The sequence below is a fragment of the Suncus etruscus genome, chromosome 2 (assembly GCF_024139225.1).
Source record: "Suncus etruscus isolate mSunEtr1 chromosome 2, mSunEtr1.pri.cur, whole genome shotgun sequence".
In the NCBI taxonomy this organism is placed as follows: Eukaryota; Metazoa; Chordata; class Mammalia; order Eulipotyphla; family Soricidae; genus Suncus; species Suncus etruscus.
In genome coordinates this window covers 123,864,299-123,882,854 of record NC_064849.1, presented here as the reverse complement: position 1 = coordinate 123,882,854, position 18,556 = coordinate 123,864,299, and the positions used below count along the sequence as shown (strand labels likewise).

Genomic DNA, 18,556 nt, shown 5'->3' with positions numbered 1-18,556 from the left:
GTAGTTACTATGTGGCTGAGTGATCCAAGAATCCCAAACTCTATCTATGGCTGATATTTCATCTTTTGTGGGGTGTGATTTCAGCTGCCAGGGCTTCCAGAAGTACGAGAAGGCAGGGGGACGATGTTCACACTCACTTAAAAAAAAAAAAAAGCCCTGGTAATGTCAGCCCAAATACCAAAATACCTAGAGTTTTTGGTTGATTTGGCAACACTGCAGAGATTACTCATTAACTGGTGAAGCTGGGCCATTACAAAGTGACAATTGTGAGTGATGGGTGTAGCTAGTATGGTTTTGGCAAGGCAAGGCAAGGCTGGTTGTCTCCTCCCGAGATTGCTATTTTCAACTGCGTGGTTCGTGTGCCATAATTTTTCACGGCTTTATATACATCTCTTTTGAGAATAGTCTGAAGCTGGCCAAAGGTAGACATAGCAACCGCTGTTCATGGGGCATGGTTTTGGCTGCTAAGACTTTCAGAAGAACAAGAAGGCAGGAGGAGGATACCTGTACATACCTCCCAAAATGGAATATTCTATATTTACACAAATAATTATATATGTACAAATGTGACAGGTATGTGTACATATGATATAAATAAATGTTAAATCTGATGCTAGGATATTTATGAAAGGATACATATAATATTTTGGATAACAATTAAAACAGTGATGAATTGTCACTTTCTATATTTCTTTATGACAGTTGTATTCACATGCTAGTTTAAATGGATTATTTTTTCTTTTTATAAATACTTATTCTTTAGATATAACTCTAAAATAAAATTCAATTAAATAGTCAAGAAAAGTTTGTTTTGATAGAAGCATCTTGGTTTCTTTTTTGTTATTATTGTGAAAATACATTACTTGACTTTCCCAATTAAACTATACGATTCAATAGGAAGCATAGAGGAACCAGAGGGATAGCATGGAGGTAGGGCATTTTCCTTGCATGCAGAAGGACAGTGGTTCAAATCCTGGCATCCCATATGGTATCCTGAGCCTGCCAGGAGCGATTTCTGGGTATAGAACCAGGAGTAAACCCTGAGTGCTGCCGAGTGTGACCGAAAAACCAATAAATAAATAAAAATAAATAAGAAACATAGAGATAGGTTATTAAGAAAAGTTGTGTACAATAAAATTCAGTATTGAAAACTTACAAAAATTCTGTATATATGTAAAACAAAAAACTGAAGAACGTTAAATTACAAAGGAGGTGAAAAGCTTGGTCAAAGATGATGCAGAAATAAAAGTGATCGGGGCCGGGCGGTGGCGCTCGAGGTAAGGTGCCTGCCTTACCTGCACTAGCCTAGGAGACAGACCGCGGTTTGATCCCCCGGCGTCCCATATGGTCCCCCAAGCCAGGAGCGACTTCTGAGCGCATAGCCAGGAGTAACCCCTGAGCGTCACCGGGTGTGGCCCAAAAACCAAAAAAAAAAAAAAAAAAAAAAGAAATAAAAGTGATCACCACTGCCTATTTCCATGCTGCAGTATGTCTCTGTACTGTTAGAAAAGTTGCTTTCTCCAGGCTTTTACTGAACATTATATTTTTTGGAAGTAAGATTTGACGTCAAATAATTTAATTTTGCCTTAAGACAGCCCCTGGGACTCTAAAATACCAATCTTATCCTATACATTTTATGTTATTTTCATTTTTACCTTAAGTAAAGAAAATTCATTACTCCCCAATCTCAAAGAAGGTTCACATAGGGGAGAAGGGACAATGGAACCATGGTGAAGAGTTATTGACTCTCTAGGGGCTGGGGTGATGATACAGCATCAAGATATAGAGCAATAATATGGGGCTTATTATAAAATACATTAACCCAAAACAAATAATGGGAAAAGATTTATACTGATAAAATTTATATTCTGAAGCTAAGAAAGGTGGTTTTTTTTGTTAGTATATAGTTACTAATTTGTGATACCATACAATATTATAATGTACTGTAAGTCAATAAAAATAATACTAATTACAAAGAAAGATGTTTATACTTGGGGCAAGAATGATACAGCTGGGAAAGGCTTGATTTGTACAACACAGGTTCGATCCTTGACATCCCATATTATCCCCCAAGTCTTTCTAGCAGTGATCCAAGAGCAGAGCCAAAAATTAGCCTGAGAACCACCAAATGTGGCCCACCGGACCCATGTTTATTCTCACCAAACTGATAGGATAAAAATATTTAATTGTGGGGCTGAAGTGATAGTACAACAGGTTAGGGTGCTTGCCTTGTGCTCTACCAACCCAGGTTCAATTCTCAGCATCCCATATAGTCCCCCAAGCACTGCCAGGAGTAATTCCTGAGTGCAGAGCCAGGAGGAATTCCTGAGCATTGCAGGATATGACCCAAAAGACAAAAAAAAAAAATAATTATTTAAATGTTTAATGTTAGTAAAGGTGAGGAAACTAGTATTTTATATAGTCTTTGGGCAGAAACATAAGTCAATAAACTTTTGTGCAGAAAGTATGACAGTAAGTATAAGATTTGAAAGGAAGCATGAATGTATTTTGGGGGGCACACCCAGTGATGTTCTCCTGGCTATGTTCTCAGAAATTGCTCCTGGCTTGGGGAACCATGAGACACCGGGGATCGAACTGAGGTCCGTCCTGGATCAGCCACGTGAAAGGCAAATGCCCTACCACTGCACTACCGCTCTGGCACCATGAATGTCTTTTGATATGCAAATTCCACTGCTAAGACTTATATTATGGAAATATTAAAATTTTTGAAAAATGATTTACTAGCAAAGATATTTAATTAAGCATTGAAATTGAAAATAGTTGACATATCAAGAGCAGGATTAATTGAATTGACATACATCCTCAAATTTTAACTATTAAATATTCAACAATTTATTTCTTTTTTTGAGGGGGGCTCACACTCGGCAGCACTCAGGGGTCACTACTGGTTCCACGCTCAGAATTCGGTCCTGGCAGGCTGGGGGGACCATATGGGATGCTGGGATTTGAACCACCAACCTGCACGCAAGGCAAACGCCTTACCTCCAAGCTATCTCTCCGGCCCCTAAATATTCAAAATTTTAATATTTAACATTTTAACTAAGTATACAGTGGGAAAAAGTTCATTTACATAGAGTTATGATGCATAGCACAATATATTTTAATAAAATAACTATATTTCAAGATTATTTGGGGGAGCCATTATTCTCATTTCACTTTTCAGTATTCTCTAAGTTTTCTATAAAGACATCACTGCTATTGTTATTTTAAAAACCAAGCTTTTTTTTTTTGACAGGAGAGACAATAAAATGAATAATGAGCTTGCCTTGCTTGTAAGTGACCTAGGTTTGATTTTCAGTATCACATATTTTCTCTCAAGCACCAACAGGAGTAATCCCTGAGCATAGAGTCAGAAGTAAGCCTTAAGCTAGGTATGGACCCCAAACCAATTCCCACCCATCATCCCCCCCAAAAAAGAAAAAGCTAAGCTTTTTTGTTATTGAAAGAGGAATTAGTACACTCAAAGAACAAATGTTCTTAAATGATCTCTCTCTCTCTCTCTCTCTCTTTCTCTCTCTCCCTCTCTCTCTCTTCCCCCCCCTCCGTCCCTCCCCCCACTTTTGGGCCATACCCAGCAGTGCTCAGGGGTTACTCTTGGCTCCGCGTTCAGAAATCACTCCTGGTAGGCTTGGGGGACCATATGGGATGCCAGGGATCGAACCTGGGTTCATCCCTGGTTGGCAGTGTGTAAGGCATATGCCCTAGTGCTGTGCTATCACTCCATCCCCTTTCTCATTTTTTTAAAACATGCCATCCAACCTTCATGCTATAATAAACATCAAAATTGCTTCTCTTGCATGCTGTACACTGTGGCTGCAGTAGGAAAGGAAATTCTCCTGGTTTAATTGCTATGGTAACAGGAGTTGAAAGAAATCTTAGATATCACTTAATCTAACCCTTCCACTTTACAAAATAAGGAATTTAAGAGAGAGCCAAAGATTGACTGACTTGCTTAAAGTCAGAAGGTTAGTTGAAGAGCAGCTGCAATCCAATCCCCAGCTTTCAAATCCACTTATTTCCAAGAAATATGTATAATATTCTGGTCAGTAATCCTGGCACCAACTTTGGCTTTGGGAAGGAGAGACAGCAGTACTGCCAAAAAGAAAACCCAAGAGAAACTGATTAATTTAACAAAGACCTGGTTACTCTTATTACACCAAAATGAATTCATAAGTGTTAGAGGAAATAAGACAACCATAACAGAACACAAGGAAACCTCTCTGTTGCTGTTTCACAGTGACCCATTAAAGGGCATGAATTTTTTTGTGGAGGTCCAAGAAGGTACTTGAGGGCTACTCCCAGCACAGTGCTCTGGGGTCACTTCTTCTCGAGATAGTGCTAGCTATTAAACCCTGCTTCAGCTTCAGTCTTCTGATCTTCCCAGCCCCTTTCAGCTAATGCACAAATCTCAACCAAGAAACGAAAATCATTTATTATTGTATGTTTTGCTAAAAATTGATGTTGCAAAGATGAGCTTTCCTACACACAAGAGGAACAGTCAAGGTCAATAACTCACACTATGTCCAAAAGTGGAAGCTAGCATAAACTAAAGCTATTATCAGACTATTTTGCCAAATTTACAAAGTATATTTCCAAATATGATACTTAAATTACTAAAAAATGTTAACTGATAGAATGAAATATATAAAATTAAACAACAATACTGTCCATAAGACTTGGTTGTCCATGGGGCTAAAGTGATAGCTCTGTAGCAGGGCATTTGCCTTGCAAGCGGCTGACCTAGGGCGAACCCAGGTTTGATTCCTGGCATCCCATATGGTCCCCTGAGATTGCCAGGAGCAATTTCTGAGCACAGAGTCAGGAGTAACCCCTGAGCAGCGCCGGGTATGGGCCCAACACAAAACAAAACAAAAATAAAAGACTTGGGGTCGTGTTGCAAGTCAGCCCCTGAAGAGGTTGACTGATGGAGGGATGGAGGATGAGGTCTTTCCCCTCCAGCTCGGAGCACACATCTGCCACCCTGTTCAGCCGATGGTTCTGAGGTGAAGCGGCGGGTAAACAGCTTGCAGACAGTCAGGCTTGTGGAAATATTAGCTTTATTCAGTGGACAAGACTGAAGTCCAAAGCCTCAGCATCAGTTCCAGCCAAAAGCACTCCGCCTTCCACAGACCCTTGTTTTTAATCCCCCAGAATCAGGTACCATCCAATGGTGGGACTAGGTACCACCCAATGGTGGAAGCAGAGTCAGGTATCACCCTAGGATGGGGTCAGGATGCCAGATCACACCCTAGGGTAGGGCACAATCACCGATCAGGGTAGGGTCAGTAACATAATAATCCCATAAAATGTTTAGATACACAACAGGGCCAGAGCAGTGGCACAAGCCGTAGGGTGTCTGCCTTGCACGCGTTAACCTAGCACTGACCGTGGTTCAATCCTCTGGCATCTCATATGGTCCCTCGAGCCAGGAACAATTTCTGAGCACATAGCCAGGAGTAACCCCTGAGCATCACTGGGTGTGGCTCCAAAACCAAAATAAAATAAAACACTTGGTTGTCCAAATCAAAAGCACTTCTACAATTAAATTGTAAGCTGGAATAACTACTTTTTTTGGGGAGGGCGGGGGGGGGGGCACCCAGAGGTGCTCAGGAGTTTCTCTTGGATCTGTGCTCAAGTCACTGGTCACTCCTGGGAATACCTGAGTATAGAACTAGGCTCAGACACATTTAAGGCAAGCACCTTAAACCTTGTATTATTTATTGGCTCCTGAAATAGTTGCTTTTTTAGTTGCTTTTTATCATGGAGCCCCACTTGGCAGAAAAAAAAAATGATTGAGATAAATATGGATAAGAACTATTTAGCGGAAATTCTCTAAAAAATTTAATAAAGAGACATTTGGTGGCTTCCCCGGGCTTGCATCAACCTGGGAACTTTGATCTTCTCTGGCATTCATGCCCTGGCGGCTTGCCTCGGCTAAGGTGAGTGTTTGGGGGCCGGAGTTGCGGATAAGGCTGACTGCTGGGCCCCCTAGGCTCGGCAGACATTTTGGAACCTCCCCCAGCCTGCATCAACCTGGGAACTTTGATCTTCTCCGGCATTAATCCCTTCAAGGCGTGCCTCAGCTGAGGTGTGTCTTCTCTACTGGAGTTGTGGATGGGAGACTTTTGCTGGTCACCTTAGCTTGGCAGACATTTGGGGGCTTCCCCAGGCTTGCATCAACCTGGGAACTTTGATCTTCTCTGGCATTCATCCCCTGACGGCTTGCCTCGGCTGAGGTGAGTGTTTGGGGGCCAGAGCACGGCCGCTCCGCTTCGCTTCACTGCCGCGCACTCCACCTAGCCAATGAGTACCACCACAACACGTAGAAAAACCCACAGCGTAAGTGTGACAATGGGGAGACTACGCAGACCAACTTCAACCATAGAGAATGAAGATGGAAACTCTGATGACCCAACAATGGCCAACTACCTAAGCAGTCTTTCAGAAATGGAGTTTGGAGAAGAAATATGGAGGTTGCTCACAGAAATCAAAGAAAGTATAAATCAGAACACTAATAAAAATCAAGAGAATATGAAGATAGAAATCAGTAAACTCCAAACTGAAATATCAGGTCAGATAACAGGTCTGAAAAACTCAGTAGACGAATTGAAGAACATAATGGATGAGGTTTCCAACAGGTTAAAAGCAGCTGAGGATAGAATTAGTGCTTTAGAAGACGAGATGCATAACAACTTTACACAGCAGAAGAGATTGGAAAAAAGCCTTAAATCAAAGGATCAGACAATGGAAAATTTACTCAAAGAATATGAGCAGATGAAAATAGAAGTCTTTGATAAGCTCAACAGAAACAACTTTAGAATCATTGGAGTCCCAGAGACCCAAGAAGAAAATCTTCAGGAAGAATCAATGGTCAAGAACATCATCACAGAGAAACTACCAGAGCTAAAGAAAACATGTGACCAAATCCTGCATGCCCGAAGAGTACCAGCTAAAAAAGACCCCAGGAGAAACACCCCAAGACACATCCTAGTCACCATGATGAAACCCACAGATAGAGATAGAATACTGCAAGCAGCAAGATTGAAAAGGGAAATTACATTCCAGGGAGCATCCTTGAAATTTACAGCAGACCTGTCACCAGAAACACTCAAGGCCAGAAGGCAGTGGTGGGATATAGTGGCAAAACTCAATGAAAAAAATGCTTCGCCAAGAGTACTGCACCCAGCAAAACTTACTTTCAGGTTTGAAGGATGTATACACGGCTTCACAGATAAACAACAGCTCAAAAACTTTGCAGACTCAAAACCAGCCTTAAAAGAAAAACTGAAAGATCTACTCTAAAAACAAGACAGAACAAAAAACACACCAAACTTCTACACAAAGATGGCAATAAATCCCATGACAATTATTTCTCTCAATGTCAATGGACTAAATGCACCAGTTAAGAGGCACAGAGTGGCTAAATGGATCAAAAAACTGAAGCCAACCTTCTGCTGTCTACAAGAAACACACCTGAATAGTCAGAATAAACATAGACTCAAAATCAAAGGCTGGAGGAAAATCATTCAAGCAAACAACACCCTTAAAAAAGCGGGGGTGGCCATACTAATATCAGATGACACAAACTTTATACTCAGAAAAGTTGTAAGGGACAAAGATGGATATTATGTACTAATCAAGGGATTTGTACAGCAAGAAGAAATCACTCTCCTAAATATATACGCACCGAATGAGGGACCAGCAAAGTATTTAATACAATTGTTGACAAATCTGAAGAAGGATATCAATAATAACACAATAATTGTGGGAGACCTCAACACAGGCTTGTCAACACTTGATAGGTCAACCAAATGGAAACCCAACAAAAATATACTAGACCTGAAAAGAGAAATGGAAGAAAGAGGCCTAGTAGATATATATAGGGCACTCCATCCTCAGAAACCTGGATACACATTCTTTTCCAATGTACATGGATCATTCTCCAGAATAGATCACGTGCTGGCACATAAAACATACCTCCATAAAATAAAAAAGATAGACATTTTGCAGGCTACCTTTGCTGACCACAAGGCTCTGAAGTTAGATGTGAACTGCAAAGGGACACAGAAGAAAAAATTTAACACCTGGAAGTTAAACAGCCTCATACTGAATAACTAGTGGGTCCAAGATGAAATCAAGGAGGAAATCAAAAGGTTCCTGGAAACAAATGACAATAAAGACACAAACTATCAGAACTTATGGGACACAGCAAAAGCAGTACTGAGAGGAAAATTTATAACTTTGCAAGCACACATCAGGAAGGAAGAAGGAGCTTACCTGAGTAGCTTAATGACACAGCTAATAGAACTAGAAAGTGCTCAACAAAAGGACCCAAAAATAGGGAGACAGAAGGAAATAACAAAGCTGAGAGCAGAAATCAATGAAGTGGAAACCAAAAAAACAATCCGAAAGATCAACGAAAGCAGAAGTTGGTTCTTTGAAAAAATAAACAAGATTGATAGACCATTGGCAAAACTCACAAAGCAAAAGAGAGAGAGAAACTTGATAACGTGTATTAGAAATGAAAAGGGGGAGATCACTACAGATACTACAGAGATTCAAAGGGTATTCAGAGAATACTTTGAGAAACTCTATGCCACTAAATATGAGAACCTGGAAGAAATGGATAAATTTCTGAACTCATATAACCTTCCACGGTTGAATAAAGAAGAGGTAGCATATCTAAACACCCCCATCACTATTGAGGAAATTAAAACTGTAATCAAAAATTTACCCAAAAACAAAAGCCCAGGCCCTGATGGATTCACGAATGAATTCTTTCAAACCTTTCAAGAGGAGCTACTACCAATCCTGGCCAGGCTCTTCTATGAAATCAAAAAAACAGGAACACTTCCAAATAGCTTTTATGAAGCCAACATCACCTTAATACCAAATCCTGATAGAGATGCTGCCAAAAAAAGAAAATTACAGACCAATATCCCTGATGAACACAGATGCAAAGATCCTCAACAAAATCCTGGCGAACAGGATCCAGTGCCTCATCAAGAAGATCATTCACTTTGATCAAGTAGGTTTCATCCCAGGAATGCAAGGATGGTTTAACATCCGTAAATCTATCAATATAATACACAACATAAACAACAAAAATAAATAAAAATCACATGGTCATATCAATAGACGCAGAAAAAGCATTTGATAAGGTTCAACACCCATTCTTGATGAAAACTCTCAGCAAGATAGGAATAAAAGGAACCTTTCTCAATATAGTCAAAGCCATCTACCAGAAGCCAGTGGCAAATATTATCCTCAATGGAGAAAAACTAAAATCCTTCCCTCTAAATTCTGGTACAAGACAAGGCTGTCCTCTCTCACCACTCCTATTCAACATAGTACTGGAAGTACTTGCTATAGCAATTAGGCAAGAAAAAGATATCAAGGGAATCCAGATAGAAAAGGAAGAAGTCAAGCTATCACTGTTTGCAGATGACATGATACTCTACTTAGAAAACCCTAAAGACTCTACCAAAAAGCTTCTAGAAATAATAGATTCATATAGCAAAGTGGCAGGCTACAAAATTAACACACAAAAATCAATGGCCTTTTTATACACTAATAATGATAGGGAAGAAATGGACATTAAGAGAACAATCCCATTCACATTAGTTCCACACAAACTCAAATATCTTGGAGTCAACCTGACTAAAGATGTGAAGGATCTATACAAAAAAAACTACAAAACACTGCTCCAAGAAATAAAAGAGGACACGCAGAAATGGAAACACATACCATGCTCATGGATTGGCAGGATCAACATCATTAAAATGGCAATACTTCCAAAAGCATTGTACAGATTTAATGCGATTCCTCTGAAGATACCCATGACATTCTTCAAAGAAGTGGATCAAATACTTCTGAAATTCATCTGGAACAACAAACAACCTCGAATAGCTAAAGCACTCCTTGGGAAAAGGAATATGGGAGGCATTACTTTCCCCAATTTTAAGCTGTATTACAAAGCAATAGTTATAAAAACAGCATGGTATTGGAATAAAGACAGACCCTCAGATCAGTGGAATAGGCTTGAGTACTCAGAGAAGGTTCCTCAGACATATAACCACCTCGTTTTTGATAAAGGAGCAAGAAATCCTAAATGGAGCAGGGAAAGCCTATTCAACAAGTGGTGTTGGCACAACTGGTTAGCCACTTGCAAAAAAGCGAACTCAGACCTCCAGCTAACACCATGTACAAAGGTAAAATCCAAATGGATTAAAGACCTTGATATCAGAACTGAAACTATAAGGTATTTAGAACAACATGTAGGTGAAACACTCCAGGACATTGAGACTAAAGGCATCTTTAAGGAGGAGACAGCACTTTCCAAGCAAGTGGAAGCAGAGATAAACAGATGGGACTATATTAAGCTGAGAAGCTTCTGCATCTCAAAGGAAATAGTGCCCAGAATACAAAGGCCACCCACTGAGTGGGAGAAATTATTCACCCAATACTCATCAGATAAAGGGCTAATATCCAAAATTTACAGGGTACTGACAGAACTATACAAGAAAAAAACAACTAACCCCATCAAAAAATGGGGAGAAGAAATGAACAGACACTTTGAAAAAGAAGAAAGGCAAATGGCCAAAAGGCACATGAAAAGATGTTCAACATCACTAATCGTCAGGGAGATGCAAATCAAAACTACTATGAGGTACCACCTCATGCCACTGAGATTGGCACACATCACAAAAAAGGAAAACAAGCAGTGCTGGCGGGGATGTGGAGAGAAAGGAACTCTTTTTCACTGCTGGTGGGAATGCCGTCTAGTACAACCTTTATGGAAAGTGATATGGAGATTCCTTCACAAACTGGAAATTGAGCTTCCATACGATCCAGCTATACCCCTCCTAGGAATATACCCAAGGAACATAAAAATACAATACAAAAATCCCTTCCTTACTCCTATATTCATTGCAGCACTATTTACAATAGCCAGACTCTGGAAACAACCAAGATGCCCTTCAACAGATGAGTGGCTGAAGAAACTGTGGTACATATACACAATGGAATACTATGCAGCCATCAGGAGAGATGAAGTCATGAAATTTTCCTATACATGGATGTACATGGAATCTATTATGCTGAGTGAAGTAAGTCAGAGGGAGAGAGAAAGACGCAGAATGGTTTCACTCATCTATGGGCTTTAAGAAAAATGAAGGACATTTTTAACAGTATCTCAGAGACAAGAGAGATGAGGGCTGGTAGGTGCAGCTCAGGACATGAAGCTCATCACATAGAGTGATGAGTGCAGTTGCAGAGATGACTACACTGAAAACTATCATAACAATGTGAATGAATGAGGGAAGTAGAAAGCCTGTCTCGAGTACAGGTGTAGGGGGGTGGGGAGGAGGGAGATATGGGAAATTGGTGGTGGGAATGTTGCACCGGTGAAGGGGGGTGTTCTTTACATGACTGTAATCATACAACTATAATCATGTTTGTAATCACGGTGTTTAAATAAAGATTAAAAAAAAAGAAGTAAGATACTACACGTTCAAAATTATTTATACTTAAAAAAATTTCTAGATTTTATCCCTTTAAATTTGTCCATCTTATAAATGAATTTTCAGATTCCTAGGGGTTTTAAAAAAAAATTTAATAAAGTGAATTGCCACTTCACAGAAAATGGGTAATAGTATTTACTATTCTTGATAAAAGTAGACCTTTCAAACAAAAGTTATAATTTTGAAAAATTATATTTGCCTTGCGAACTTTACTGAATCTTAATGGTTACAAGACTTGTATGATGACATTAAGGAATAGATTATTTGATCTTATATAAAGAAATGTGTTAATACAAGGGAGATCCACAATGCAGTAAACCACTATCTTTTGAATGACGACTGTTTGATATTGTATATAGCAAAATATGCAGAAAGTGTTCTGATGCATATGTGGTAAAGAACCATTGAAAAAGGCTGGAGAGATATTACAGGAATTAAGGCACTTGCCTTGTAATGCAACCAAACTGAGTTTATTCCTAGCACCTCATGCATGGTCCCCTATGCACTGCTAAGAACAACTGCTGAGTTGGAAGTAACCAAATCAAATGGGCAAAATGTGGACATAATTTACATGTCCATCAATACATGAGTGGACAAACAAATGTGGTATATTTATCGATAGAATATTATTTAGCCTTAAAAAGGAAATAAATTCTGATGTAGTTACAACACTATATGAAATAAACCAGTTACACAACACAACTACTGTATGAAGTATCTAGAACCAACAGTCAAATTCATAGACATAGAAAGAACAATGATTATCAAGAACTGAGGAAGACAGTAATAAGGAGTTATTAGTCAACAAAGTTTGATTTTGGGATGATGAAATAATTCTGATGGTAACAGTTGCACAAGAATGTGGAAGAACTGCAAGTTACTGAATTAGCATTTAAAATGGTAAAAATAAGGGACGAATGCAATAGCACAGCAGATAGGTTGTTGCCTAGCATGCGGCCTACCTGGGTTCAATCCCTAGTATCCTATGGTCACCAAGCTCTACCACGAGTAATTTCTGAGCTCAAAGCCAGGAGTAACCCTTGAGTGCTAATGGGTGTGGCCCCCAAAAAAGGTAAAAATAAGAAATTTTGTGTTACACATACTTTCCACAATAAAGGGGGGAATACTTATTCTGGAAGTTATCTTCATTAAAGTTGTGATTTATGTATATAATGGATTTATTACTTTCAAAACATGAGGGGGCTGGTACGATATTACAGCAGAGAGCATATGCCTTCCTTACGGCCTGGCCTACCCGTTCAATTCTGGCATTCCATATGGTCCCCCGAGCCTACAAGGAGTATCCCCTGAGCGCTGCTGGGCATGGCCCAAAAACTAAAAAAAAAAAAAAAAAAAAAAAAGAAGAAGAAGAAGAAATCTTTTTTATAGAAAGGTGGAATTAGCAGGAAAGAGAATATATTGATTTTTTAAAAATTGTTTTTAAAAAAAGTTGATTCTTTTATTAACATGGGAGTTACCTTTTTTATTATAAAATCTTTATTTAAGCACCATAATTACAAGCATAATTGTAGTTGGGTTTCAGTCATAAATAGAACACAATCCCCTTCACCAGTGCAACATTCCCACTGATGCCTCCATCTCCCTCCTCCCCCCCGAGACAGGCATTCTAATGAGGAATTTTTAAAATTTGTTCGTCTTAATATCTAGGATGAAAAGAAATAACCCACAAAAATAGAAACTCTTAGGTTCTCAGTAAAATTTTTTGTTTTGGGGCCATACCCAGCAGTGCTCAGGTGTTACCTATAGCTCTGCATTCTAGAATCACTCCTGGAGGTGCTGGAGGTGGGGGAACGGTAATGGAATGCCCAGGATGGAACCTAGGTCAGCTGTATGGCAAGGTAAACTTCCTCCCCACTTTACTATTGCTTCGGCCCCAGTTCTATATAACCTTACCTATACGGAGTATAGCCATCAAAAAACTCCAAACAGAACAGTAGCCATGTCCAACAGACCCACTGTTTAAAAAATATTAAATGCTGGGGCCGGAGAGATAGCATGGAGGTAAGGCGTTTGCCTCTCATGCAAAAGGTCATCGGTTCGAATCCCAGCGTCCCATATGGTCCCCCGTGCTCGCCAGGAGCGACTTCTGAGCATGGAGCCAGGAGTAACTCCCGAGCACTGCCGGGTGAGACCCAAAAACCAAAAAAAAAAAAAAAAAAAAAATTAAATGCTGATGGTTTCCAGAATACTTTTATGAGTATCTAATATGAAGCACACATTTCCAGTTGTGTCTTGACTCGGAATGACAGCAACAAGACAAGATTTGGGAATGAGTGTGACAGAGGCATTGTTTCAGATTCCCTAGAGGTCCTTTGCACCAGTGCAAAAGAAAAAAAAATGAATTATTTCATCACCATGCTACCGGTGTGATGCAGAGGGGTGTGGCTAGAAGAGAGCAAGGCAGCAAGCCCAAATAGCAGCTCAGGCTGCCCCAAACCATGTAAAAGCCATCATTTTTAGGGGGAGGCCTTGGGGGGCAAGTCGATTTGCCCTAGCAAGAGACCATCTATTTGAAGTGGGAGGCGGTAAATCAAAAGGAAAATGAAGCACGGACGGACGGAAAGAATCAGCACAGCCATAACGGTTTCATTTGGAGGAGGACGTCCAATGATGGGCATGCTAATGGAGGGACAAAACAGAATGGTTCTTCCAGACTCTACAGCTGCTGGGAATGACAGATCTGCAGTTCCTAACCGAGGAGGGGGAGAAGAAAATAAAAGTCAAAAAAAAAAAAAAAAAGATTTTCTTGGGACCAAATTATTCTGCCTTCATTTTGGGGCCGGGTCTGTGACAGGCTCGCTGACAGCTGCCTGCAGCCAGCAGCTGCAGCTGTCCCTAAACAAAGAGGGGGAAGGCAGGTCTATATCCCAGGGGAGCAGGCCCCAAGTAGTTACCTCGCCAGGTGTTATCTCTGGAGAGCGCGGGGAAGGGAGTGCCGCAGGGGTGCTGCAGGGGGTGCGATGCGGGAAGGAAGGCAGGAAGGAAGAAAGACAGACCAGGCCGGCCGGGAGGGCGCTACCACTGACCCGGGCCCAAGACCCCGCGCGCCCTGCCCAGGGTCAAGGTTAAAGCAAGCAAGCAAGCATGCACGGGAGGGAGGGAGGTACCTGTGGAGGCCTCGCACAGCCCCAAGGCACCGGGCGATCATGGGCGCGTGGAAAGAACTGGCGGCGGCAGGTGCAGGTGCGTCGTCTTCGGGGTGAAGGGTGGAGGAATTGGGGGCGCCGGGGAGCCAGCCGGGAGGCGGCCTAGGAAAGGAGGAAGCGCGACGGCGACAGCGGCGGCCGGCCCAGCCCTGTCCTGCCCGCCCGCGCCCTCCCACGTGCGGCTGCTCCACGCCGGCGCCCACTTCGGCCCCGCCCCTGAGAAGCTCCGCCCAAATGTGACTCCGCCCCTGTGACCCCGCCCCATATATGGCATGGCCCCGCCCCGCTGTCACGCCCTACATTTGACTCCGCCCCGTGCGCCGCCCTTATGTGGCTCCGCCCGCTTCTTGGCCACGCCCCCGGGGCGGCGCCGGCCAAACCCAGCGGCCCTGAGCCCTGCTGCTTAGCGCTGCTGGGTCGAGGGGGCGGCGGCAGGGGCGGCGGCATCGGCGGCTGCAGCTTCATTAGGACGGGTGAAGTTTGGGTGGCCGTGTTGCGATCGCCAGCTGCATTCCAGCCTCGAGGAGCCGGGGCTGGGAGGGCGGGCCGACTGACGGACCCCCGCGGGCCCCGCTGTCACCGTCTCGCGCGTCCTCTTGCCTGGTAAGGGGGCTTCTTTCTGTCTGCCAAACAGACTGACTGAACAGGGCCTGGGCTGTGCACCTGCTGCAAAGGCGGTCACGGCCACCGCGACGCCCCGGGGTCCCCAAGGGGATGGAGAAGGAGGTCGGGGTGCTTCGGGATCCTGGAGCGGGTGCAGAGAGTGGGAGAGGAGCCTAGAGCATTCGGGACTTGTGTGTTTCCCTTTGCACCCCTTTCCCCCCACCCCCCGCCATGCACCCGTTCTCTTCCCACCTTTCTTCCTTCCTCGGGGTTGTGGGTGGGTGGTTTGGGGGAGCTGCTTTAGGACGCGCACCCCCTTCTTGGCCTAAAGGCTAGCCTTTTAACGCGAATGACAAAAACATCCTAGCAAGTGGGTACCACACCCTGGCTTTGAACGGGGAACCTGGGGAGCGGATGGAGGATGCGATTTCGTTCAACTAAGCCATTAACGCCGGCTTGGCCCTGCGCCACTGTTTGGATGCGATAGTATTACATGTGAATGAACATGACCCGGGAGCTTCCAGCCTGTCCACGAGAGTCCAGCCGCTGCAGAGAGCCACCGGTCTGGTTTGTAGTAGCCATCGATTTTAGGCAATGATTTCCTGACATGTCTGTTGATGAAATACAAATGCCATTTTTTTTTATTAGGCATGACTCTCGATGGTTGATTAGCCTTTTGGGAATGTATTCTCTCCGCCCCCCCCCCCCAAAAAAAGGTTTCTGCCTACCAAAAATTTGGTGGAGTATAAATAGCTTGGGGAAAAAAATCTCATGAAAGAAAGTGCTCACCATGGGTCAGCTTCTGAGTCAGCAGTATGAAATTTCTCTCAACTTAGTGCTGAGGCCTCTGGGGGAATTTCTACATCTGTATGATCTGGATCTCTCTGTGCCACATTTTCTGTGTAGATACAGTGAGATATGCAGTGATAGTTTAAGCTTATGTTATACATGTTTGGGAGAATTTTTTTTTTTTTACTTCTGGAAGATTTAGTAGAATCTAATACCATTGGATGGATATAAATGAAACTATGAAATACCATCACCATAATAATACTTTGTTTCTTTTAGAAGAGAAAGATGTGAAAATAATAGAGGGTTTTGGATTTTGCTTTTTTCCTTCCATTCTATTTTATCATCTTTATTACTTAAAAGCTCTGTGAATATAACCTTCGCAGCTCATTCTTTAAAGTAACCTGGTGTTTTATTTTTCTTTACCAAGGAAGTGTTTAAGCTTTTAAGATGTCATCTGTCAAGCACTTAGTTTATGCAGTTATTCGTTTCTTACGGGATCAAAGTCAGATGGATTCTTATAGTTCGGATGAGCAGGAAAGTTTGGAAGGTAGGCACCTGTTTTATGCTCATTTGTGTTTAAAGATGAAAACTAAAATAACTGCAGTCTTACTTTCTGACCTATTATAGCAAAATCAAAATATTTTGTTGATTTTCCAGGGAGAGACTTTCTGGTCAGATGATCACATTTCTACTTTCTGAGGCTTATTTTGTTTGAATTAATAAGAAGATAAGAAAACCATGGTTTATCTATTGAATTTGTCAGAACTATTTTATTCATATAGTAGGGTTATTGTTATGTTTGCTTATTTGTTTTTTGCAGTCATTGCCAACTTGATATTATCCCTATTTAAATGATGAATAACACAGCTAAATGGACCAAAGCTGTGATTTAAATTCTGATTCTTAACTCTTATGACCCTGTAGTCTCTTCTTCCTAAGAGGTAAACATTCAGGTTAGAATGAATACTTGAAAATATCTTTGTTGGGGCCAGAGAGATAGCATGGAGGTAGGGCATTTTCCTTGCACACAAAAGGGTGGTTCAAACCCAGGCATCCCATATGGTCCCCCAAGCCTGCCAGGAGCGATTTCTGAGCATAGAGCCAGGAGTAACCCCTGAGTGCTGATATATATCTTTGTCATCATAAAAAGCCCTGTGTGAAACTCTTAACAATTATACCATTAGTTAAGTTCTGACATCTTGCACTGGGGAGATTGAAATGAGAGATTTTCATGTTTGTTTTGCACCAGCTTTAAATGTTGAATTCGGTAATCTGTAAAGTTGAGCAGGACCTGGATAGCATCACATGTTTCCTTGACACCATCTTTTATGCCTTGTGTTTATGCTTTATAAAATTTAAATCAGTGTAGCTGTAATAAAATAGAATTCTGCATTGGGCATAAATTTCTTGTAAATTTTGGAAGAATTTAATAACTAACAGCATTAAAGTTGTCTTTTGGATACAGGGGACATGTCTGTTAATTCCAACCAGCATTTTCCTTTTGACTGTCCTTTCAGGAGGTGAGGGTGAAAATTGGGCATTTGCTCTAAATCTGTTTGCAGTCTGGTAAGATATTGTCCTTCCAGGTGGCAGCGATAAGAGCAGGTGATACACAGTTGGAGAACATTGCATTCAGTCCATTTAATATCAAGTCCCTTTTCTGCCCTGTTTGGCTGAACTATGAAGATAAAGGTGACTGGTTATCTAAGAAAAACTAGACTTTTTCTGGGGGATAACAAAAAGATAAATACTAATAAAAGATTTTTGTTTTCTAATAAAAGTCAGTTATAATGCTTTAGAGAGCCAGAAAGAAAACGGAGAGTTTTTTTCAAACCAAGATGTTACATGTCCTATTTTTAGGATGGTATTCAGCCAAAAATATGTGCCTTCAGCTGCTTGTTATATATGGTATCAGAAATGGTGCCAATTGTCTTTGACCGACCCCTATTTTTGACTCTGTGAGTCTAATTTAATTGGATATGAAGTCATGTGGAAATGTCTGCCCATCTTCTAGACATTTTAAAAGCCCCAGGAAAGGAGCCTGAGTTCTAGTACCAGCTTTTCTACTGTGGTGAAGTTGGAATATTATCAGCTTTGAGCCTTGTCATCAGATTATGTCACCTAATCCTTCTAATTATCATTATCTACTGACATCCGCTTCATGTTTTGACTTTTCATTGTCACTCTCTTTCATACATCTTTCTTATCATCTTTATTCTTAGGATCTGCCACATAGTCATAGATGATTCTACGAGCTCTCTTGGCTCTCTGTTCTTTGATCTCTCCTCCAGTAATCTCAACCACTCACTCCTTTAGTCAGACTCTAGACCAGTGGTTTTTAACTAAGTGATTTTTTTAATTCTGGGGATATTTTTGATTGCGATAACAAGGCCAGGGCACTGATAATATTGGCACCTCATATGTATATCTTTATTGTGTCTTTATAGATGC

At 41.5% G+C, this 18,556-nt stretch overlaps 2 protein-coding genes across 2 annotated transcripts in view; one reads left to right on the top strand and one right to left on the bottom strand.

The window, feature by feature from the left end:
* Positions 1–14,844, bottom strand: part of NLN (neurolysin) — a 111,069-nt gene extending 96,225 nt beyond the window's left edge. The window contains 1 exon segment of the mRNA XM_049768763.1: positions 14,672–14,844. Coding sequence (XP_049624720.1) covers positions 14,672–14,712 — 41 coding nt within the window. The 5' untranslated portion in view covers positions 14,713–14,844.
* A 229-nt stretch (positions 14,845–15,073) lies between these two features.
* The window catches only part of SGTB (small glutamine rich tetratricopeptide repeat co-chaperone beta), a 41,998-nt gene continuing 38,515 nt past the window's right edge, over positions 15,074–18,556 (top strand). The window contains exons 1-2 of the mRNA XM_049768811.1: positions 15,074–15,313; positions 16,533–16,652. Of these exons, the coding sequence (XP_049624768.1) occupies positions 16,553–16,652 (100 nt within the window). The 5' untranslated portion in view covers positions 15,074–15,313; positions 16,533–16,552. The remainder of the gene's footprint in view (positions 15,314–16,532; positions 16,653–18,556) is intronic.